Source organism: Amblyraja radiata, chromosome 11, assembly GCF_010909765.2.
Source record: "Amblyraja radiata isolate CabotCenter1 chromosome 11, sAmbRad1.1.pri, whole genome shotgun sequence".
NCBI lineage: Eukaryota > Metazoa > Chordata > Chondrichthyes > Rajiformes > Rajidae > Amblyraja > Amblyraja radiata.
In genome coordinates this window covers 1,568,174-1,594,026 of record NC_045966.1, presented here as the reverse complement: position 1 = coordinate 1,594,026, position 25,853 = coordinate 1,568,174, and the positions used below count along the sequence as shown (strand labels likewise).

General features: G+C 48.5%; 1 protein-coding gene across 2 annotated transcripts in view; it reads left to right on the top strand.

Moving 5' to 3' along the window:
* Window positions 1-25,639, top strand: part of LOC116978213 (glycine receptor subunit alpha-1) — a 74,017-nt gene extending 48,378 nt beyond the window's left edge. Inside the window, exons 4-9 of one of the 2 annotated variants that reach the window (XM_033029196.1) lie at window positions 1,065-1,288; window positions 5,591-5,673; window positions 6,764-6,901; window positions 10,247-10,461; window positions 17,422-17,569; window positions 23,492-25,639. In XM_033029196.1, the coding sequence (XP_032885087.1) occupies window positions 1,065-1,288; window positions 5,591-5,673; window positions 6,764-6,901; window positions 10,247-10,461; window positions 17,422-17,569; window positions 23,492-23,799 (1,116 nt within the window). In that variant the 3' untranslated portion in view covers window positions 23,800-25,639. The remainder of the gene's footprint in view (window positions 1-1,064; window positions 1,289-5,590; window positions 5,674-6,763; window positions 6,902-10,246; window positions 10,462-17,421; window positions 17,570-23,491) is intronic. The other variant, XM_033029195.1, reaches the window with a different exon arrangement.
* Window positions 25,640-25,853: the final 214 nt, after the last annotated feature.

The following is a 25,853-nucleotide window of genomic DNA, read 5'->3' as shown; positions in this document are numbered from 1 at the left end:
TGTGTGTAGGATAGTGTCAGTGTGCAGGGATCGCTGGTCGGCGTGGACTCGGTGGGCCGAAGGGCCTGGTTCCACGTTGCATCTCTAAAACTCAACTAAAGTAAGAAAAGACTGTACAGCACAGCAACAGGCCCTTCGGCCCACCTTGCCCATGTTGACTAAGTTGGCATACTGGGCCAGTCCCATTATCTTACATTTGGCCCATGTCCCTCAGTCTAAACCCTTCATACACATCCAGATGTCCAGATGTCTTTCAAATTCTGAACTCTGGGAAGTGATCATGGCTCATAGTTCAGATGATTTAAAGAGGAAAGTGGATGAAAATGGGAAGAAAGCCATAGAAAAAGATTGAAAAACATATTCTGCTACCGAAAGACAATTTCTCTGGCAATTCCAAAACGCACAGCCTTCCAAGAATAAACACCCATGTTCCACGTATATATTTACATGTCATTAGTGTCTGCACACAATGGTATTGTCTATGATCAAGATGCCTTCTGTTCTTCACCATTCCACCACATATACATGGATACAACAAGCAGTGGATATATATTGTATACAGTCATCGTTTCATTGCCGCCGAGATTGTTGCGTACCAGTTGTCTGTCATTTGTCCTTTATCCTGTATCTGTACACTGTGGACGGCTCGATTGTAATCATGTATAGTCTTTCTGCTGACTGGATGGTATGCAACAAAAGTTCCTACTATACCAAGGTACAGGTGACAAAAATAAATTAAACAAAGCTAGCTGGTAGATTCTCACCGCCATGTTGCCGTGGGCCCCACTTTAAATGGTAGATTCTCACCGTCACATTACCTTAGGCCCCACTGTAAACAGATTCTCACCGTCATGTGACCGTGGGCCCCACTGTAAACAGATTCTCACCGTCATGTGACCGTGGGCCCCACTGTAAACAGATTCTCACCGCCATGTGAACGTGGGCCCCACTGTAAACAGATTCTCACCGCCATGTTGCCGTGGGCGCCACTGTAAACAGATTCTCACCGCCATGTGACCGTGGGCCCCACTGTAAACAGATTCTCTCTCTCTCTCTCTCTGCAGGATTACCGGTTAAACATCTTCCTGCGGCAGCAATGGAACGACCCACGATTGGCCTACAGAGAGTTTCCCGATAACTCCCTGGACCTCGATCCCTCCATGTTGGATTCTATTTGGAAACCAGATTTGTTCTTTGCCAATGAAAAAGGTGCTCATTTTCACGAAATTACGACAGACAACAAATTGCTGCGAATTTTTAAAACTGGTAACGTCCTCTACAGTATCAGGTAAGCAGCAGTGATGTGGAACTGGGTGAGGAGATTAACCATAAAGTAGCAGCCAGAACATGGGACTCAGTGTAGGGAGAGTATTGTATGCAGGCAAGTGTCGCCAAGCAAAGCATGGGAAATAGTAGCAGAGACAATCGAAAATACTCAGTCTGTCAGGCAGCATCTAGAAGAGAAACCATGTTCATGTTTCAGGTGTCTAATGGTCAAGAGATTTTCATGGTCATGGTTATCTGGACTGGTCAATGAAGTCCTTACTTGCTGCAACGTTTCAGGTACATGTCACATATGTATACAATAAACAATGATACAATAAACTATCAGTTGTGCCAGGCAACCTGATATCAGGTAAGCAGGTAACATAGATAATCAGGTAACACATATCAAATAAAGATACTATAAACAAAAATACAATAGGCTACCAGGTAACCAGGGCATAACAGTACAAACCAAAGTTGTAGTGCAGATTTATCCAGAGTCTACAGTTTTTAAGAAGGAACTGCAGATGCTGGAAAATCGGAGGTACACAAAAATGCTGTAGGAACTGAGCAGGTGCAGCAGCATCTTCGGGTTTCGAAACCTTCGGGTTTCGGCCCGAAACGTTACCTATTTCCTTCACTCCATAGATGCTGCTGCACCCGCTGAGTTTCTCCAGCATTTTTGTCTACCAGAGTCTACAGTGGTTTGGTGCTGAGGTGGATTATGGTTAATGTTGTACAAGGTGGGTCAGAGCCCGATGGTTATTGGGGAGAAGCTGTTCTTGAACCTGGAGTTCCAAGATATCCATCAGCCTGGAACCGCATACACAACTCTGATTAGCACCAGGAACCAAGGAGGTTCAGGGTTTCATCGAGCTTCCCCATACACATCTGGCTGTATCTGGATGTACCAGATGTACCACTAGAATTTAGAAGATTGAGGGGGGATCTTATAGAAACTTACAAAATTCTTAAGGGGTTGGACAGGCTAGATGCAGCAAGATTGTTCCCGATGTTGGGGAAGTCCAGAACAAGGGGTCACAGATTAAGGATAAGGGGGAAATCTTTTTGGACCGAAATGAGAAAAACATTTTTCACACAGAGAGTGGTGAATCTCTGGAATTCTCTGCCACACAGAAGGTAGTTGAGGCCAGTTCATTGGCTATATTTAAGAGGGAGTTAGATGTGGCCCTTGTGGTAAAGGTATCAGGGGGTATGGAGAGAAGGCAGGTACAGGATACTGAGTTGGATGATCAGCCATGATCATATTGAATGGTGGTGCAGGCTCGAAGGGCCGAATGGCCTACTCCTGCACCTATTTTCTATGTTTCTATGTTTCTATCTGGCTCATGTGTGATTTTTGGCACTAACCACCATGGGAATTATTTGTGTCCTTTGGCTGTGTGAGTGCTGTATTATAAAGATGGGTCTCTGACTCAGTCAATGGCCAATGTCAGGTCCAGAATACTGGAGGTTATTCCATGCGTGATTCATGCTGCCTGCTACACAGACCATCTGGGTCCTTTGTAAACCCATGTATTATGGGTCCATTTACATTGTCCATTGCAAAGTCGAGGTTTGATAATGGTTCTCTAACTGCAGGTAGCCCCTGCTTTCTCTCTCCATCCCCTCCCCCTCCCCAGTTCTTCCACTAGTCCTATTGTCTCCACATACCCTCTTTCTTTGTCCCGCCCCCTCCCCCGACATCAGTCTGAAGAAGGGTCTCGACATGAAACGTCGCCAATTCCTTCTCTCCATAGATACTGCCTCAACCGCTGAGTTACTCCAGCATTGTGTGTCTACCTTTGAGTTAACCAACATCAGCAGTTCTCTCTTGAACGTAAAGTCTAGGTTGACTGGTGTCCCCTGTGGACATTTAAGATTAAGATGTAAATTCAATGTGGGAAGTATGAGCTGTGAATGAATAAAGTTTTTAGCCCTTCAAATATTGAAACCAACCTGTTAAGAACACGGTGGTGCAGCGGTAGAGCAGTTGCCTCACAGGGCCAGAGTCCCGGGTTCAATCCTGACTACGGGTGCTGTCCGTGCGGAGTTTGCACGTTCTCCCCGTGACCCGCGTGGATTTTCTCCGAGATCTTCGTTTTCCTCCCACACTCCAAAGACGTGCAGGATTATAGGTTAATTGGCTTGTTATAAATGTAAAATTGTCCCTGTGTAAATATGCGGGGACGGACTCGGTGGGCCGAAGGGCCTGCTTCCGCGTTGTATCTCTAAACTAAACACTTTGCATCTCAGACAAAGATGCTGATCTGTGAGTGAGGTGCAGATGCTTCCTTGTCGGCAGTGAGGGCTGAGAGCGTTAGCTGATGTAACCTGCAGCAGAATCATTGTGGCGAGTTGCCCTCTCCACACCCGCCTTTAGATTGGAACATGAATTACCTGCACAACATTGACCATAACTCTGTTGAATGAGTAGATAATCTATGACATTAATTACCAAGTAACTGGAATTGATGGAATACGTTACCTGCTACCTTGGGCTGGCAAAATACACAAGTGGCAGAAACAGCGGAGGCCATTTAGTACAACATTGACTGGTTTTATTGGACGATATTTTCACTCAGACGCCCATGACCCGAGCTGTCAGGGTAGGTGAAGAGCTGACTTTATAGCACGGGAGGTCTTTTATACATGACTGTTCCTGTAGGTCCACAAGTGACAGAAGAAATGGATACGATTCACGTTCCTGCTCACCCAACCTCATCTGATTGGCTTTCAACTAATTAGCCTCTAGTGGTTGGCCCAACCCATAGACTATCAAAGACAGTCACAGAGTGCTGGAGTAACTCAGCGGGTCAGGCAGCATCTGTGGAGAACATGGATAGGTGACGTTTCATAGAGTGCTGGAGTAACTCAGCGGGTCAGGCAGCATCTGTGGAGAACATGGATAGGTGACGTTTCACAGAGTGCTGGAGTAACTCAGCGGGTCAGGCAGCATCTGTGGAGGACATGGATAGGTGACGTTTCACAGAGTGCTGGAGTAACTCAGCGGGTCAGGCAGCATCCTTAGAGAATGTGGATAGGTGACGTTTTGGGTGAGGACACTTCCTCAAACACGTTGAGTCACTCCAGCATTTTGTGTCTATCTTTGGTATAAACCAGCATCTGCAGTTCCTCCCGATGACATCTTACACCCAGTCCTTGTTTGCTGAAAGAATCCTCAGTAACTATTTAAATCCCAAGTCACATCGCATTCCCAGAGCTGGCATCACATTTATTAATGATCAGAGCCCAGCCGTGACGGATCAGCGTGTGGAATCTGTGTGTGTACCACGGCACGGGGGAGGGGCAGATGCAGCTTCACTGACTGATCTTATCCCAGGGAGTGGCTACTCTAAGTGTCTGCCCACAGAGCTATGCCCAGCCTCTGGTATTCTGCAGAATATTGATTATAATTTGCAAGCAAAGGTTCTTAGCTTCCCTTCTCACCGCCCCCCCCCCCCCCACCCTAATGATGCAATGGGAAATTATTATAGTTGATTGCAGAAATGAACTCATTCATTCATTTGTGAAGGGATTGATGGGAGGTGTCACAGGGCAGTGCTCAGTGTGACCAGCTGGCCCAAGTTAATCATGAGTGGAGTGCAGAGGGAGGATGATATGGGCAGTCCACACAAGTTCATGGCCCAAACTATCTCCAGCCAACCAGCCAATTACTGGAGACGAGTAATTCTCATCGACCGCTACTTCCACTGTTCAGTGTTGTGGCGGCAGTCCCAGCGACCAGCCACCTGTGTGAAGTGTTGTGTTCGCTGACACTAAGTACTTCATCTAGGAGGTGATTCACTGTTGCCCTGTTTGGTTCCGTCAACCTGACGGGGAAGATTTATGGGCCAGTCCTACTTCGATGATTTTTTAGGCGACTGCCAGTGGCTAGGACAATGTAATTCACCGCAGTCAGCACCAGCGACAACCTTCCTCACCTGGCGACAACCTGCCTCACCTGGCGACAACCTGCCTCACCTGGTGACAACCTGCCTCACCTGGGGACAACCTGCCTCACCTGGCGACAACCTGCCTCACCTGGCGACAACCTGCCTCACCTGGCAACAACCTGCCTCACCTGGCGACAACCTGCCTCACCTGGTGACAACCTGGCGACAACCTGCCTCACCTGGCGACAACCTGCCTCACCTGGCGACAACCTGCCTCACCTGGCGACAACCTACAACAGCCCAAATTGTCACCACCGTCGCCTGTAGTTGCCCATTAGTTTCAGATTTTATCGTTCCAGTCAAAGAGAGTTTAACATTTCATTTGAACTTTGTACGGAATGCTACATTATATTTTTGCTTCTTCTCAGGTTAACTCTGAGCCTTGCCTGTCCCATGGACCTGAAGAACTTTCCCATGGATGTTCAAACGTGTATAATGCAACTTGAAAGCTGTGAGTCTTCTCAATTTATCTTATCATTCTATCGCCAATAGTGAACAATGGCTGCTGATATTAATCATGTGTGTATAATCAACCCCCTACATTCCCAATGTCCAAAGAGAATGTAAATGCATATTCTGGTGCTCTTGCACAAGATCACATCCAGTGGAGTCTAGCGTGTAGGAAGGAACTGCAGATGCTTATATGGGCTTGTATTCACTGACATTTAGAAGGATGCAAGGGGGATCTTATAGAAACATAAAATTCTTAAGGGATTTGACAGGCTAGATGCAGGAAAAATGTTCCCGATGTTGGGGAATCCAGAACCAGGGGTCACAGTTTAAGATTAAGGGGTCGGCCATTTAGGACTGAGATGAGGAAAAACGTTTCACCCAGAGAGTTGCGAATCTGAGGAATTCTCTGCCACAGAATGCAGTGGAGGCCAATTCACTGGATGTTTTCAAGAGAGTTAGATACAGCTCTTAGGGCTAAAGGAATCAAGGGATATGGAGAGAAAGCAGGAAAGGGGAACTGATTTAAGATGATCAGCCATGATCGTATTAAATGGCGGTGTGGGCTCGGAGGGCCAAATGGCCGACTCCTGCTCCCATTTTCTATGTTTCTATGCTGGTTTAGACCAGTGATTCCCAACCTAGGGCCATATGGCAAATTTCAGGGGGGCCACAGAAAAATGTTGGGATTTAGGGGGCCACAGGTTCAATGAAGGGGCCCCAGAGCTGCCACCCTGTTGCCTCCTAAATTTCAGTTCTAATAAATTTAAATCTATGTAGTTTAAATATTTTTGATGTTTGTGGAATAGAATAAAAGAGAATATATGTGCAATTAATAGACACTGATATTTTTATGGAAGGTATTATAATATTGAAGAACTTTTTTTCCGCTAATAATGTCAGGGGGGGGGCACAGAAAAATTAAAAGATCCCAAGGGGGCGATGAGCTAAAAAAGGTTGGGAACCACTGGTTTAGACCAAAGATAGACACAAAAAGCTGGAATAACTCAGCGGGGCAGACAGCATCTCTGAAGAAAAGGACTAGGTTCTTCTTCAGACCGTCGGGGTTACTCTGTGACTTTGTTTTCCAGTTGGCTACACGATGAATGACCTGATATTCGAATGGGACCTGTCTGCTGCTGTCCAGGTGGCTGACGGACTCACCTTGCCACAGTTCCTTCTTAAAGAGGAAAAGGATCTGCGACATTGCACCAAGCACTACAACACAGGTCAGCCCTGGACATAGTGATGGTCACTATCACTTCTCACACACCATTGCCTCCAATAGTCCCACTGTCACCGTGTTGCTTGGAGAAGGATGTGTTGTGTGTCAGAAACATGTCAACTTCACAGCAGGAGAGGGCAAACACATGGCCAGTAACTCTACCCATTCACACTAACGTGAGCTTATTGTGTCTCTAGTGTCATCTTTATTTTTGTACCACATTGAGTTGCACCATTATAACTTACCCACGGAGCTCCCCATCAGGTACTTGCCTGCATCTGTTGTTCCATATTCAGTGAAACATTTTCAACCCATTATGTTATTCTCTATTTTGATATTTATCTTGATGGAGATATCTCTGTGATGCGCACATTTCTACAGTTCCCACAGGCTCTGGAGTTTACAAACCGTTTCAAAGTCCCTCAGGAGGTACCTTTTAGTCAAAAATTATGTTAATTATGGGGTTTGAGAGGATAGATCAGCAGACACGATGGGCCGAATGGCCTAAGCTGCTCCTATATTTTTAGATTATTTGGCATTCAGTGATAACACAGAACATAGAACAAGGAAGAGTACAGCACAGGCCCTTCGGCCCATCACGTCATTGTCTATCGTGATGGCAAATTAAACTAATCTCCTCTGCTTGCAAGTGATCCACATCCCAGCATTCCCTGCATATCCATGTGCCAATCTAAATACCTTTTAAATGTTGTTATGGCAACAGCCTCCACCACCAGCACGGCAACGCATTCCACCCACCCACGCACCCTCCACCCTCCACCAACCACCCTCCACCAACCACCCTCCACCAACCACCCTCCACCCACCACCCTCCACCACCAGCACGGCAACGCATTCCACCCACCCACCACCCACCCACCACCCTCCACCCTCCACCCACCACCCTCCACCCTCCACCCACCACCAACCACCCACGCACCCTCCACCCTCCACCCACCACCCACGCACCCTCCACCCACCACCCACGCACCCTCCACCCTCCACCCACCACCCACCACCCATGCACCCTCCACCCCCCACCCACCACCCCCCCCCCAACACCCACCCCCACCCCCCTCCACCCACCCCCCTCCACCCACCCCCCACCACCCACCACCCTCCACCCTCCACCCTCCACCCACCACTCACCCCCAGAGCTAAATCCAACTCTCTTGAAAACGTCACTACATTGGGAACTCACACAATAATCCAAATCTATCACGAGCATGCGTTGTATATGTTGAAGTGATTTATGTGGAAATGAAATAAGGATGATATTTATATTTGCTCTGTATATGTACATTTAAACCTCATTCTTGTCATCTTGCATACATATATATTTTTTAAATTTTTAAACCTTCACCTTTAAGGGAATTGGAATTGTGTTAATTCCACATGAAGGAAGATGAGAGAGAACATACTAAGTTTTAAGACCAAGGGATCGTTTCATAGCTTCATCGCTGGCATGCAGGCTGTGGAGGCCAAGTCAGTGGATATTTTTAAGGCAGAGATTTATAGATTATTGATTTGTACGGGTGTCAGGAGTTATGGGGAGAAGACAGGTGAATGGGGATGAGAGGGAGAGATAGATTGAATGGCGGAGTAGACTTGATGGGCCGAATGGCCTAATTCTGCTCCCATCACTTGTGGAGACTGGCGTCACTGGTGAAAACAAATGCCCAATTCAGGACAGTATAACGGGCAGCAGCAAGGTGGTGCAGCGGTAGAGTTGATGCCGTACAACGCTTATAGCGCCAGGGACCTTGGTTCGATCCTGGCTAGGGGCGCTGTCTGTACAGAGTTTGTGTGTTCTCCCCGTGACCGCGTGGGTTTTCTCCGAGATCTTCACTTTCCTCCCACATTCCAAAGACATACAGGTTTGTAGGTTAATTGGCTTGGTGTAAATGTGCATTGTTCCTTGTGTGTGTGGGATAGTGTTAGTGTGCGGGAAACGCTGGTCAGTGCAGACTCGGTGGGCCGAAGGGCCTGTTTCCGCGCTGTATCTCTAAACCAAACTAAATCATAGCTGCAACTCCACCACTAGCAGCAGTGTAGCAAGGATTACTACCTGGGCACATCATGCTGGAGTAATTCAGCAGCTCAGGCAGCATCTGTACTTCCTGCTAGAAACCAGAATCCAAGAGTTACTACCTCGCACCTTACTTGCTTTATCAGTCAGAGCCCGAATGCGGGGACAGTTTCACTGGCAATGTCACGAATACTAAATACGTGATTATTTTAAACAACTGATGTTCCTTTGTTCTCTTGTTTCCATCTAGTGGTTCATAGAATGCAGAGTGTATCATTTAAAGATGAATAATCCATCTTATCACACCATCATGAGTATGTATAAGAATTATGAAAGCTTATCTTCATTTGGTGAAAAATCTTTTATATTGATTGTCATTGTTCTGTATCAAATGATCTGGACATTGACTGCATTCTGATGCCCGGTGGGTCGGGCATCCTTAAACTGAAGACAGCAGCTGGGAGGCAACAAGGGGAGCCTGCACTAAACAAGGAAGCCCCAGTAGAACCACAACACACAGGGAGATTAGAGACAGAGGCATCATTGTCCCTCATGTCATTGGTGGGGCTTGGGCTCCGGGAATATGTTTGGATGACATCTGTCGTTACAAGAAGCAGATGTTCACATCTGGACACAGCTAGTCAGGAGCAAAGAGTAGTCAGACAATTCCCCCTTCAGTGCCCAGCGAAAGATGCCTGCACCACTCCTCAACACATCTGCCCTGTGGCCCTTCCCTGTGGTGCCCCTGCCCCATGGCCCCGTACGCCTGTGGCCCAGTGGCCATTCCCTGTGGCCCAGTGGCCATTCCCTGTGGCCCAGTGGCCATTCCCTGTGGCCCAGTGGCCACTCCCTGTGGCCCCGTGGCCCTCTGACCCTGTGGCCCCTGTCCCTGCCCCATGGCCCCGTACACCTGTGGCCCAGTGGCCATTCCCTGTGGCCCAGTGGCCATTCCCTGTGGCCCAGTGGCCATTCCCTGTGGCCCAGTGGCCATTCCCTGTGGCCCAGTGGCCATTCCCTGTGGCCCTCTGACCTTGTGACCCCTGCCCCTGCCCCACAGCACAGCCAATCTCAGCTCTACTTTCTGCACCGGTCTCTGTTGAACCTGCTTCCTCACCCTTCAGACATTGACGTTAGACTGCATCCTGTAACACAGATACACCTCCTCACTCTCCCTTCTCATCCAACTGCTAATTATCTTGATTACACCAGCTCCCTGCCAGTGGAGAACAAGGAAGGTCCCTTGAGAAGGTTTTGTGGACATAGCTGATACTGCAGTAGCTGGATGAGTATCACTGACATGGCTGTGTTCTGCTCCTGCAGGGAAGTTTACTTGTATAGAGGCACGCTTCCACCTGGAGAGACAGATGGGCTACTACTTAATCCAGATGTACATCCCGAGTCTGCTGATTGTGATCCTGTCCTGGGTCTCCTTCTGGATCAACATGGATGCAGCACCAGCGCGTGTAGGTCTGGGGATTACAACAGTGCTCACCATGACCACACAGAGCTCAGGGTCACGAGCGTCGCTTCCAAAGGTAACACTGGGGCCGAGGGTGGGATTATATCTGGCGTAGAACCAGAGGGAACAGCAGAAACCAAGTTATGGTTTACATAAACCTGTGTTACCATGTATATACCTCACAACACTGGTGCTATATGCTATACCACAGTCTACTGCGTCATTAACTTTCTTTCCAGAAATGACCGTGAGTTTCAGAGGGAATGTAACTGACTTTGTACAGCAAGTGAGAATGTGAGAAAGGTTATGGATACTGAAGTGAGCAATGAGCAGCCCCCAGATATGGGCATCAGGAACACGAGGTGTGTTTCACAAGGACCACTCATTGTAAAGCAGCCAGAACAATTAGCTGCTCATTCCATTGATTTCGGTGCCAACAATGACCACTGCAGAGTTGACTTAGACAAGCCCTGGTGAAGGTCCATTGTATGTGGAGCTGCCTGACCCTATGAAAGGGAATCTGACCCAGGACCCAATGAAACATGTCACCGTGTGCGAGATAGAGTGGGCTCCAAGGATGTCAGATGCTTCTTCTGATCTTGATGGAGGACCAACATGACCATCTCCATTCTCACCTCAAACACCAACCTATCTCCATGAAGGGACTTGTGGACACAGCTCTGTATCCTTCTACAGTTCCTGCTACAAGATGCCTCATACATCTCACCTTCACACTGCCACATACATGTTCATTCATGCCAGCCTGACCCAATACTCTACACCTCAGCCTGTCCCCTGGCAATGGGGCATGTTGGGGCAACGGTGACATACGACAGGGGACTAATCCCAACCCCTCTCCGTAACCCCACATCTCTCCTGCAGCTCAGGGATGTAAGCAGCGTTGCATCTGACCTATCTCTGACACAGAGGCATCTTACTCTAGCTCTAACATCCAACTAGTGCAACCTACCCATTACACTGCATTACTAGTTAGTGGTTACTAGTATAACCTGCCTGTTACTCAGCTTTACTAGTTAGTGGCTACTATTGCAACCTGCCCATTACACTGCATTACTAGTCTGTGATTACTAGTGTAACTTGCCTGTTACATTGTATTGCTAGTTAGTGTTTACTAGTGTAACTTGCCCATTACACTGCATTACTAGTCTGTGATTACTAGTGTAACTTGCCTGTTACATTGTATTACTAGTTAGTGGTTACTAGTGTAACTTGCCTATTACATTGTATTACTAGTTAGTGGTTACTAGTGTAACCTGTCTGTTGCACTGCATGTAATGTCCAGGGTGCCGTAGACTGGGAGTGTGTGCGGCAGGACAGTAGAGGGGCGGGGGTAGGAGAAACCAAATGTCCACTGAATGAAGGGCACGGCTACTCGCTCATTCTGCATCACGTATACTCTGGAATGGCTTGTATACTCTGGAGTTTAGAAGGATGAGAGGGAATCTTATTGAAACATATAAGATTATTAAGGGTTTGGAAATGCTAGAGGCAGGAAACATGTTCCTGATGTTGGGGGAGTCCAGAACCGGGGGCCACAGTTTAAGAATGAGGAGTAAGCCATTTAGAACAGAGACGAGGAAACACTTTTTCACACAGAGAGTGGTGAGTCTGTGGAATTCTCTGCCTCAGAAGGCGGTGGAGGCAGGTTCTCTGGATGCTTTCAAGAGAGAGCTAGATAGGGCTCTTAAAGATAGCGGAGACAGGGGATATGGGGAGAAGGCAGGAACGGGGTACTGATTGGGGATGATTGAATGGCGGTGCTGGCTCGAAGGCCGAATGGCCTACTCCTGCACCAATTGAGATGGTTGAAACGTTCTGAATGTAATGTTTGGGGCATTTGGAAATCTGGTTGTAATGTTCTGTTCAACGTCAAGAGGTATTGAGCTTGGAGCCCATCCTGGTCTGGTGATCATCACTGTAGCTGTGCAACGATTCCCAAAGCATTGTGTAATGACAGGTGTTGGAGCATCAGGGCTGGGGAAGAACAGCTGCCCAAGTCTGGATGTTGCACAGCAACCTCGAGAGTCAACCTCATCTATCTATATTACTAAAAGTCTGATCTTGACCGCTTTTGGCCCACTGTGCTGCGATTTCCGAGAGAACACCACCACCTTGGCCGTCATTTTTGGCCACCTCGCTCAGAGCCCCCTCCGCCTTCCGGGACCAGAGGATTTTTCCCATCGATGAAAAATCAGAGAAATATTAATGTTTTTTTTTAATTCACCATTCTCTCTGCTGCCCCCGCTGGTGGCAGGGGGTGGGACTATAAAATCCAGACATGTAGTCCCCACTCAATCTCTGCCAGACCCAGGAAGCGAGAGGGTCAAGGCTCTCTGAGCTGCGAATAACACTGAACGCACGTCTACTCCACGGTGAGTCCCCTCGATGCGGCTATAAAGTGGTTGCTGCCCAATTGTTTGCCAGGCAATATTGGAATTGGTGGAGAGGTGGAATATTGCGTTGGTGACCAGCCCCCCTGAGTGATGCTGGGACCCATCGGGTCCCACTTAGTCTAGTATCTTTGGTATGTTCTCTACCGTACACCTGTGGAACTTGATGGAGACTGATACTGATGGACACTTGGCTTCTCTTCATGCCCTCTTACAGTGGATAGAGTATTCGGCTACTTGCTGAAGTTCCTCAAGCTTTGAGGAAGTAAAGGCGTTGATGGGCTTTCTGTACCATTGTATCAAATTGTCGGGTCCAGGACAGATGTTCGGAGATGTGAACGCCAGGAGTTTGAAGCCATTGACTCTCTCCCCAACCGTCCCATCATTGAAGGAGTCCCGTCTGGAGTCAACAACCACCTCCTTGGTCTTGCTAACACTGAGAGCAAGATTGTTATTCTGATAGGCACAAAATGCTGGCATAACTCAGCGGGACAGGCGGCATGTCTGGAGAGAAGGAACGGGTTCTGGTTCCGTTCAATCCGATTGTCGATCTACGTCTGTATTCTGCCTCATCATTGCCCATTCTCCACCCAACAGCCCGCTTTGTTCTCCGCACCTTCAGCACGCTGTCGTCACACAGTGGGTCATACAGTGAACGTGGGGACATCCAGTGACCAGGCCTCCAGCCAGTCACATGGCACTGGTGGGTTCTAGAGATGGGCAGAGAGCCAGATGTCTAGTGATGGTGGGAACGGTTCCTCAGATCCAGACAGCATAGTCCGTCCACAATGCTCATCCCTGGCCCTCCCCATGCACCCAGCACCATGGTCTTCAGATGCTGGTTTAAAGCAAAGATACATGGCCTTCCCCTTGTACCTCACACCAACCCAAAACCCATCGACATCTACTCCAATGACATGGCATCGTTTCACTAGATCAATCACGTAACTGGTCAGTGTTTGTAAATTGGATGAAAGCTGCACACTTATGCTCTCTTTATTAACCATATCTACATCCTTCCCCTCTTACCCTCCCTCCCTCCCCCTCCCTCCCCCTCCCTTCCTCCCTCCCCCTCTCTCTCTCCCTCTCTCTCCCCCTCCCTCTCCGGGATGTAAGCTGTATACATGTTTTCATTATGAGCCAGCCACATGATTGTGTGAAAGCCCCTGGTTGAGTTGTGATGTAGTGGCAAATGAGAGAGTCGTGCCACACAGTGACTGTTGCCACAACACAGGCACTGAGCAGCCTGCGATCAAACACAGTGTAGATGTTGGGGGATGTTCTGGTAAATGTTAGAGCTGACAGTGAAAGCCCAGCGAATGATGTGCGTACACATTGACACTGAGCTGTGGAGAGACAACTAGCCAAAAACAGAAACTACTGGAAATACTCCGCAAGGCAGTGCGCAACTGCGGGAAGAGAGGCAACCAACACCCTTCATCAGATGGGGACAAATGTAGTTAATTGTCATGTGTCAGGGGCCTTCTGTTAATGCAACCATAACATTGCAACTTTCTGTTAATGCGGACAGGCCTGTTAATGCAAGAACACACAGACACATTTACAATAGGTGATACTAGGTAACCAGCCCATGATAGTGTAACTGTAGACCTAGTGCACCCTACACAAAGCCCATGTACATCGTGCCTGAGGAAGGGCTGGAGTTAGTGTTGTGCCGTTCAACAGCCTAATGTTGATGGGAAGGGGCTGTTCTTGAACCTGGAGCTCACGGGTCTCAGGCTCCTGATGTATCTCTTAACTAAACCCATTGATGAGACTTAGAGCTTGAAATACGTTTCGTAGCTGGACTGAAACTGGCTTGTACCAGAATTACAAGGTGATAATGAAACATCTCTCTGGGGTGGAGTCACCAGTGGTGTTGAGGTTCATGACCTGGTCTACGTGACCTCCACTAGTTGTAAAACCTAGTAAACAAGAAGTCCCCATGTACCCGAGAGCGTGCGTCTCTGTGTGTGTGTGTCTCCGTGTGTGTGTGTGTGTCTCCGTGTGTGTGTGTGTCTCTGTGTGTCCGTCTCCGTGTGTGTGTCTCCGTGTGTGTGTCTCCGTGTGTGTGTCTCTGTGTGTGTGTGTCTCCATGTGTGTGTGTGTCTCCGTGTGTGTGTGTGTCTCCGTGTGTGTGTGTCTCCGTGTGTGTGTGTCTCCGTGTGTGTGTGTCTCCGTGTGTGTGTGTGTCTCCGTGTGTGTGTGTGTCTCCGTGTGTGTGTGTGTCTCCGTGTGTGTGTGTCTCCGTGTGTGTGTGTGTCTCCGTGTGTGTGTGTGTCTCCGTGTGTGTGTGTGTCTCCGTGTGTGTCTGTCTCCGTGTGTGTGTGTCTCCGTGTGTGTGTGTCTCCGTGTGTGTGTGTCTCCGTGCGTGTGTGTCTCCGTGCGTGTGTGTCTCCGTGTGTGTGTGTGTCTCCGTGTGTGTGTGTCTCCGTGTGTGTGTGTCTCCGTGCGTGTGTGTCTCCGTGTGTGTGTGTGTCTCCGTGTGTGTGTGTGTCTCCGTGTGTGTGTGTCTCCGTGTGTGTGTGTCTCCGTGTGTGTGTGTCTCCGTGTGTGTGTGTCTCCGTGTGTGTGTGTCTCCGTGTGTGTGTCTCGATCTGGGTATTTACAGGAATGATCCCATTTGAAGCATCACGCTGGTGTTTAATCAAACACATGTAGCATGAAAGCCAGTGGGTTATACCTGGGTTAACACTGCATCCACCCAGGAAATCCCATCCACGTTCCAGCAATGCATGAACCTTTCAATGATATTTTAAACAAAATCATTGCGTAGAATGAAATCAAAATGATTGTGTGTCAGAGATGATATATAAGGCACGTGTTGTTCAGGATCCATAGACAGGGTAGGATGTCCACATATGGGATGCCCTGCCTCTGGGAGTGGACACTAGCAGTCGGTACAACTACAGACATGCCGTGGGCTTCTGATGACCCAGACACAATAACGCAATCAGCTGGTGAATTAAAGCTGGCATGAAGCACTCTGTGGTGTTGGTAATACAGATGGAACGTGCATCTATGTAAAACGGAAGCCATTAGGTTGTCTGTGGAAGAAAGTAGGTTTGTGGCGAAAATGAAAATAACCAAATGGAGAGTGAAAGGAGATGGTTGTGTTACACACAGGGTAGTGGGGTAGTGGGGGGCCTGGAGCTCACTGCCAGGGGTAGTGGGGTAGTGGGGTAGTGGGGGGGATGGAGCTCACAACCAGGGGTAGTGGGGGGGTGGGGGGGGGGGGGGGCTGGAGCTCGTTGCCAGGGGTAGTGGTGTTTAAGAGACTTTCAGATCGACACAAGGAAGTGCACGTGCAGGCAGAGGAGATCAGTTTAACTTGGCATCATGTTAGGCACGGACATTGTGGGCCGAATGGCCTGTTCCTGTGCTGTATTGTTCTATGTTCTAAAACAAAACAGTGCAGTGGATACTGATCTACACTGCAAGGTAAATAGGGCCATTAGCAGCGTTAATATTCAGGCAGAATAAGGAGATTGAAGTGAGATTTGCGCAACTCCAGATGGTGGAAAGGGAGAGGCTCCAGGGAGAAAGATAACACAACTCGGGGTTTCCAGGTTTAAAGCACGGGTAATTGCATTGATGCTTGTGGGAGAGCAGGACTGAAGGACTGAGTAGAGGATGCAAATCATGTCTTGCCTGACAAGGAGCAGCGACTAAACACAAGGCAACATCTCCAGGTCTGATTAGAAACTGCAAGATGATTTATCATACAGGGTGATATATATGTAGGGTGGACCACCACAGTTAATTGAAACATCTAAAAGAGTTTGATTCTGATCTGTGGGGACACAAAATAGAAATGTTTAGATGTAAGAGCTGCTGATTGATTGGGGCAGGAAAGGGGTTGCGGGGAATGGGAGGAAACACAAAGTGCTGGAGGAACTCAGCAGGTCGGGCACCGTCTGTGGAGGGAATGGATAGACGGTGTATGGGGCTGACTAGAGGTGGAGGTGTACAGTATGGGGCTGACTAGAGGTGGAGGTGTACAGTATGGGTCTGACTAGAGGTGGAGGTGTACAGTATGGGGCTGACTAGAGGTGGAGGTGTACAGTATGGGGCTGACTAGGGGTGGAGGTGTACAGTATGGGTCTGACTAGAGGTGGAGGTGTACAGTATGGGGCTGACTAGAGGTGGAGGTGTACAGTATGGGGCTGACTAGAGGTGGAGGTGTACAGTATGGGGCTGACTAGGGGTGGAGGTGTACAGTATGGGGCTGACTAGGGGTGGAGGTGTACAGTATGGGTCTGACTAGGGGTGGAGGTGTACAGTATGGGGCTGACTAGAGGTGGAGGTGTACAGTATGGGTCTGACTAGGGGTGGAGTGACAGGGGATGCACAGTATGGCCACCGTTTACACATGGACATCTTCTGCGGCCCAACTCCTGGTTTAATGCTCAGTACCGGTCAGATCCTCACCAATGACCGGCATTTGCTGCATCTTTGCTACTTGCCCATCACTTCACTATTTCCTAATTGAACCAAACCTTCTCATTTTTTGCTCCTTCCCTCCTTCTCTAGTTGTTGAGAGACGGCAATCCCCTGGCCCGATCTTGGTTGTGTAATGAATATGTAGTTGCGATGTGAATAATAACTGTCTTTCCCTATCTCAGGTGTCCTATGTAAAAGCCATTGACATCTGGATGGCTGTCTGCTTACTCTTTGTCTTCTCCGCACTATTGGAATATGCAGCTGTTAACTTTGTATCTCGTCAACATAAAGAGCTGCTGAAATTTCGCCGTCGAAGGCGTCATCACAAGGTAGGGTCTAGAGAGAGGAGGACAGGGACCCTTCCCACTGCACATGGAATGCCCATCTGGGCAACTTGCATGGCAGAGACAGAGAGGGTTCTCTGGTCTGAAACAAGGCTAACTAGAGATCAGAAACAAATATAAATATATTCATGAGGTGTGGCAAGAGGGAGTTATTTATGTGGCATCTTAAAGGTGCCGCTGATTGTTTTAATGCATGCATCAATGCCATGCCGAGGAGGGGAAAATAAATCCAGGAGATGGGTCTTAACGAGCCTAAGTTACATGAAGGAAGTGAAATGATTTTAAGGACAGAATTCAGAACTGAGGAATCTGGACAGTGGAAGTGAAGGCTAGTATCAGTGGGCTGAAGGGAATGGGACACAACACAACATAATTCAAGGAAGACAGCTGGTTAATCTGTTCAATGCTAGAGAAGGTGGTGGAGATAGAAAATCAGATTTGGAAACTGTCCTTCAATTGTTACAAGAAAAATGCTTCTCTACAAACTGGTCACTGTTACAGAAACATGCCCTAACATTATAAACTTTACTGGGAGAAGTTATCTCTGCTACTGGACATCTTGGGGTCATTTAACCCAAATTTCTGGACATTATGGAAAACAAAGCACGTCCAGTTCCCCTCAGGGTCACAGAGTCCCGAGTCAAAGAATCAGAGTGATACAGTGTTGAAAAAAGCCCTTCAGCCCAACTCACCCACACCGGCCAACAATGTCCCAGCTACACTAGTCATAGAATGATACTGTATGGAAACAGGCCCTTCAGCCCAACTTGCCCACACTGGCCAACAATGACATTAACTCCAGAGCCATGACCATCATTTATGTTTCCAATAGTTGGCAGCTTGCTCTAAAATAATAGGTCATTTTATGGGACCGAAACTAACAATAAAAACACATCGATCAATGGAAGTTGTGTCAAAAAATGTTTCTTGGAGCCAGTGTTCATATTATCCTAATAATAGTCCCAAATATCCCAGTGGACCTACATGGCAGAGACTTTTGATACACCCTTCACCAGGTCTGTGCACGCCACACTGTCCCACAGACGAGAGGTTTGGTTCACAGGTCCGTGTACAGTCCGTGTTCACAGGTCCGTGTGCACAGGTCCATGTTCACTGGTCCGTGTTCACTGGTCCGTGTTCACAGGTCCGTGTTCACTGGTCCGTGTTCACTGGTCCGTGTGCACTGGTCCGTGTACAGTCCGTGTGCACTGGTCTGTGTACAGTCCGTGTGCACTGGTCTGTGTTCACAGGTCTGTGTGCACTGGTCTGTGTTCACAGGTCTGTGTGCACTGGTCCGTGTACAGTCCGTGTACAGTCCGTGTGCACTGGTCCGTGTACAGTCCGTGTACAGTCCGCGTGCACCAGCCCGCGTGCACTAGTCCGCGTGCACCACACGGGAGTCACTATGTGAGGTACACGGTATGTCCACTGTGTAGAATGGGCTGATTATAGACAAAGAACAGCAAGTAGGAAAGTTAACAAATGTTGAACAGACTGGGGCCTCTCAACGGCAAAGGAGACGTTACAACGAGCTATACTTGCAGCAGCGACATGGTTCACACATCCATCCCCGTGAGGTTATCTCTGTCAGTCTGGAAGAGGGAGAGGCCAGTAAATTAAGTGTAGTTCATTCTGTTTCTCATTAATGATGATATCCCTCGGTTACAAGCTGGTTACAGATGGTCTTTGTAACAGACGGAATTATCTGCATGATTTGTGGGATGATCGTTACACATCATGTGTCAGTGACGGGTTAATCGTGGACAACGTGTACATTGTAGCAGCACAATGGGCAGATACACAATGGGACAGTGTACACATACGTGACATACAGTGTACACATACGTGACATACAGTGTACACATACGTGACATACAGTGTACACATACGTGATATACAGTGTACACAAACGTGACATACAATGTACACATACGTGATGGGACAGTGTGCACATACGTGTTGGGGCAGTGTATACATACGTGACATACAGTGTACACATGCGTGACAGGACAATGTACACATGCGTGACAGGACAATGTACACATGCGTGACGGGACAGTGTACACATACTTGACGTACAGTGCACATGTATGTTTGTGCTTCCTTTACCACGGGCAGAGTCACACGTGCTCATTGTACAATCATGGCCCCTTGGTGCTTTGCATGTTGTGTACGCATGAAATGTCTTTGCCACGGCTGGCTGGTACTGACCCACATACAGTGGCATGTCACGGTGCACACAAACATGTCTAGCCCGGGTGTACATGTGTTTGTGCGTCGTGTTTTCTTGCCTATAGAGAGTAGTCACGCCAGGAGCACTGGGCATTTCCACGGCTTGTACAAAACACTGACCATCCCGTGACCACATCTTCAATGGATGGATCCATGTCTTGTTCTCAATGTTTCCTCTCAGATGCTGGAGTAACTCAGCGGGTCAGGCAGCATCTCTGGAGAACATGGATAGGTGACGTTTCAGGTCAAGACCCTTCTTCAGACTGAAACGTCACCTATCCACAGTGGCGGACTGGGTCTAAAAATATTGGTTGCCAGGAGACAAAGAGGGCCCACTTGCCATCGGGCAAGCTGACACCCTGGCCAGTCCGCCACTGCCTATACATGTTCTCCACAGATGCTGCCTGACCCGCTGAGTTACTCCAGCACTCTGTGTCTGTTTTAGTAGAGCAGCATCTGCAGTTCCTTGTGTGTACTTCTCCTTGAATGGATAGTTTACACTGCTGGTATACAATAATCCCGCACACTATGCCTGAGCTTCTTTGGTTTGGTATATATTCTGCTCATGCTAAATACCTCCATTGCCGAGACCCATTATTAATGTCCTGTACATTCCGTATAATCATTGCTTCTAGACAGTGTTTACAGGATGGCCATGGTAGTTGACTTGTCACCTCTGTTCAAGTGTTGCAATGTTGATTCAGCATCTCTACCGGTTCTGCTCAGCTGTCCCGACAGTCGGTGAAAAAGCCGGTACATTTTGGTGCTGCGATTGAAGTGTAAAATCGATGGTGAAATATTACCTGGTACACACATTGTATATGATACGTGTCTGCGCGATTGGCTTAGCACAAAGAACACTGTACAGGTAGCAGCAATGGAGAGGAGGAACAGAATCCAGGTGTGACCAGGTGTTCCTCAGAGGGACCTCACCTGTGACCAGGTGTTCCTCAAAGGGACCTCCCTCACCTGTGACCAGGTGTTCCACAGAGGGACCTCCCTCATCTGTGACCAGGTGTTCCTCAGAGGGACCTCCCTCACCTGTGACCAGGTGTTCCTCAGAGGGACCTCCCTCACCTGTGACCAGGTGTTCCTCAGAGGGACCTCTCTCACCTGTGACCAGGTGTTCCACAGAGTATACAATGACTCTGAGACAGTGAACATGAGCCACTGTGAAGCCAGTGTGTACATGGAACCTGTACATGGAATAGTGACAGAGTGGTGTTGAGTAAAACTGCCAGTGCAGAGTTGAACCTTGTCCCCAGCTCTCCCACTGTGGTGCTTCTGGCAAGGTGCCCTTTGTTGCATCTACCCGTCTCTGCTCAGTGTGTCTATTGCCAGCAGCGTTACAGCTGTTTGTACAGGGTAGTTATTTGTGTTATTGCACTCTGTAATCCCATCATCTGCACCCATCTTATCTCCGATATCTCTGCTACCTGTGACAACGCATAAACCGCTCCAGCTCAACAATGTGTACAAACCATTTGTACAGATTGTTCTCAATATTTCTCTGTGAACAAGTTACTGTGAAATATTTCTGCTGCTTTTGCCCAGTGTTGCTTCTGCATCTGCTCAGTGAGTGTGTTACCGGTGCACGATATTTCGATGCTTGTCCAATCAATACCTACTCTAACCCGCCAACAGTATTGATCGGGCACATCCAGTATTGATCGGGCACATCCAGTTGATTGCCGCTGCCTCTGCACACAGCTCTAGTTTTCTGCAAAGTATTCGGTATTTACACCATCTGACCACAGTGTATCCATCTGTTTGTGCACTGCGATTATATTGCTGGGTTTCTGATGCTGATCCACTGTTTGTGTTGCTTGTTCTGCATTTACACGCTGTGACTCTCTATCACACTCTGTGTTTACACTGTGACTCTCTATCACACCCTGTATTTACACATTGAGACCATTCTGCCCATCTATCTTTTCCAAGCCAGGTATTATTATTACCCATTGCCATGGGTTTTGCGGTGTTAGTCTCACATGCTGGGTTTGTCCGCACCTTGTTTACGCTTCTGGTGCTCAGCGCCTCCTCCACGACCCTGCACATGACCTGCAGCCCCGACGTGGGGCCGGAGTTGGTGCAGACGGGGCAAGAACCTGCCCCGATGCCCATGGTGGAGCCAGTGTGTTGGCTGTTGGACAAGATTCCCATTGTCTCTGCTCCTCTCCCCATGTACCCCCTCTCCCCATGTCCCCCGCTCCATGTACCCCCTCCCCATGTACCCCCTCCATGTACCCCGTCTCTCCTCCCCATGTACCCCACTCCATGTACCCCGCTCCGTGTACCCCGTCTCTCCTCCCCATGTACCCCATTCCCCACGGTCCCGTGTGCAAGGTGTGTACGCAGCATTCCCACTGCCTGACGGACACGGTACTGTAACACTTTTACAATGTCTGTCTTCTGCTGTGTTCACATTAACTCCCGCCATTGGTGGTGAAGCTTCTCTGGGCTAGAGCCCTCGCTGGCCCCGGGGCCCCTGCACTGGGTTGAGGCGGGGCCCGCACTCACTACGCCTGTTGTGGGCCCCAGTTTGTGCTGAATGTAGCACACCATCACCACGTGGACAATACTCTGGGTGTTCATACACAATATTGCTGCTGCCCCTTCCTGTTCCACAACACTGTACAGTGTTCCCGACCCCCCACTGACCCTTGCACTCCCCCCGACCCCTCACTCCCCCCCTGACCCCACACTCCCCCCCATTGACCCCACACTCCCCCCCACTGACCCTTGCACTCCCCCCCGACCCCTCACTCCCCCCCACTGACCCCACACTCCCCCCTGACCCCACACTCCCCCCCCCCACTGACCCCACACTCCCCCCCCCCCTGACCCCGCACCCCCCCCCTCCCACTGACCCTGAACCCCCCCCACTGACCCCGCACTCCCCCCCACTGACCCTGCACTCCCCCCTACTGACCCTGCACTCCCCCCCCTGACCCCTCACTCCCCCCCCCCTGACCCCGCACTCCCCCCCACTGACCCCACACTCCCCCCCATTGACCCCCTCACTCCCCCCCACTGACCCTTGCACTCCCCCCGACCCCACACTCCCCCCCCACTGACCCCTGCATTCCCCCCCACTGACCCCTGCATTCCCCCCCACTGACCCCTGCACTCTCCTCTCTGACCCCTGCACTCTCCTCTCTGACCCCTGCCCCCCCCCCCCCCCCCACTGACCCGGTCCTTCGCCCCATCTACACTAGTTCCACATGACCACGTTTGGCCCGTGTGTCTAAACCCTTCCTATTCATGGACCTGTCCAAATGTCTTCTAAATGTTGTTATAGTTTCTGTCTCAACCACCTTGTCTGGTATTGGGGGTCACATGACCCCTAGTGTTGGGGTCACATGACCCCTAGTGTTGGGGTCACATGACCCCTAGTGTTGGGGTCACATGACCCCTGGTGTGGGATCACATGACCCCTGGTGTTGGGGTCACATGACCCCTGGTGTTGGGGTCACATGACCCCTGGTGTGGGATCACATGACCCCTGGTGTGGGATCACATGACCCCTGGTGTTGGGGTCACATGACCCATTGGTGTTGGGGTCAGATGACCACTGGTGTTGGGGTCACATGGTCACATAACCCCGTGGTGTTGGGGTCACGCTGTTATGAGTCCCTCGTGGTGTGTAACCCCCTCCCCTCCCCGGGCCGGCGTTAACCCCTGTGCTGTGTGTTACAGGAGAATGAGGTGGTTGAGGGGCGTTTCAGCTTCACCGCCTATGGGATGGGGCCCGCCTGCCTGCAGGCCAAGGATGGAGTGGCCATCAAGGGCAACAACAGCACGTCAAAGTCCAACTCTCCACCGGCCAAATCGTCAGACGAGATGAGGAAACTTTTCCTCCACCGAGCAAAAAGGATCGACACGGTCTCGCGAGTGGCTTTCCCACTGGTCTTCCTGATTTTTAATATTTTCTACTGGGTGATCTACAAGATCGTGAGGCGTGAAGACATCCACCACGACTAGTCCTGACACCGCACGCACTCCATTGCCAGCAGAGGCATCCACTGGCACACAGGCAATGCAAGGAGGCATGAATGGGAATGTGGCAATATGTACAGGAAAGAAATTCCACAGGCAGTCAGACTGAAGGGAGGGGTCCCAAACAACCACAGGACAGGTGCAATACACAGGAGATGTAGTCAGAAAACTTCCATATCAAATTATATATAAAAGGTTCATCACACCTCTGTGATCTGTATAAAATCTGAACAAACGGAATGACTATATAATATAAACCTCATGTGCTTGGTCTAAAATATTCCTTTTAAGGTCACACCATTTTTAAAAATTCTGTCTTGTTCCCAATAATAGTCCAGATCCTTCAGGCATTTGGTGTCCGGTTTCAATCCCATTATTGTAGAATTCTTCGCTCAATCTGAAGTTTCATTTGAAACTTTGTAATTACTCAGTACAGTATCACCATTGCAGAGTGGCACAAGTGGATGACTCACACAGCAAAGATTAAACCTTGGTGTCAAAAGTCTACATTTTAGATTCATGAATGAAAGAGGACAAGTACTTACAGTTAGGTGGCACCATTCAGGCACTTTGGGATATCCCCACCCCCTGAATTGCTGGTGCTGTCCATTCATCAGTGTTGCGATGGCTCCAGTCCAAGGTGAGTGGGCATCATTAAACCAAGCTGAACCGGTCTCGTTAGTGATGTAGCCAGTTGGCTTTCAATCAGTTTGACAATAAAACACAAACTGATTTCAATAATTGATGAATTGGGCAGGTGGGGATTATTATCCCAAAGGCAACTGAACCATGGTTCATTTGATTCTAATTCATTATTGGTCAAACCTTAGGAATTTATTTACTAGTCAATTATTGTTGATGTAATATAAGTCATGGTCATTCCTTACTCAACAAACATAATAGATTGATCTGATTTCCAGACATGAGTATTATTTGCACTACAATTTTAATCAACAATAAGCATGCTTCTGCCATGACATTTTATTGATCTAACCTCAACCCATGAAGATTAGCTTTAGTTCTTGATAATGTCTGATCAAGAGTTTAGATAACTAAATGAGACAAGGTTCAAAAGAAAACTGGCATTTTGCCATCAAGAATGTCCATGCAGTCACCTATTGCATGATCAGAGGTTCCAGGCTTGGAATTTGGACTGATGGCCAACCACGATATTAAAAATAAATCATAGGGCAACACATTAACTTCAAGTCCAGGGTTACAAATGTTGGTGGAACTTGAGCAGACATCTGTGCAAAGTTTGATGAAGTTTATGTCAGATCACCCACTCCAGGGATGTAATGTTCAGGGACTGTGAACAATGACACAACTAACAGGAGATAGAAAAGCACAAAGTTCCTTCAGTGGGGCGGGGCAGGCAGGCAGGGAGAGCTGTCAACCACACACACACACACACACAGTCAGAACCAGGCAGAATGGGACATGTATGTGAGTGGATGTCAAACATTAGTTGTGCCAAATGTATAGAATGCAAACCCAGGGAACAAAGGAATAATGAAGAACTGGTGTAACCTTAATTAAGCATTTAACATTTTCTTAGCTGAAACCCATCAGCGTGGACTGGAGTAATTCGCATCCGGCAGATCTTTCACATATATACAGTAATAAATCCTTTACACTGATGTAATTTGTGCATGAATATTTGACAAACAGAATATGAGATATTTTTGGCTTGTATAATTGAAATAGTAATCTGCCCATTGCTAATTCGTTGTTTTTGAAGAGAATGTATAATTTAGGCAATCTCTGTATATAAAGATATATTTATGAACTCTGAACCTATCCAAATTAAACATTTTCAGAACTATTGGTGTTTTGGAGTGAGTGTTCACCATTGAGATCCTGTTGATTGCATGTTGTAACACAGCACCATAAAGTTACCCAACCAGACTTGTTCATTGGACAGCAGTGTTGTTAATCAATCTCCTTCCACCACTCTGATGCCAAGTTCAAGCAGAGACCGCCAACTGTTTTGTGTTCCTGTGTCCCACTTCAAGTAATCCTTTACTCTGCTCTCCTAT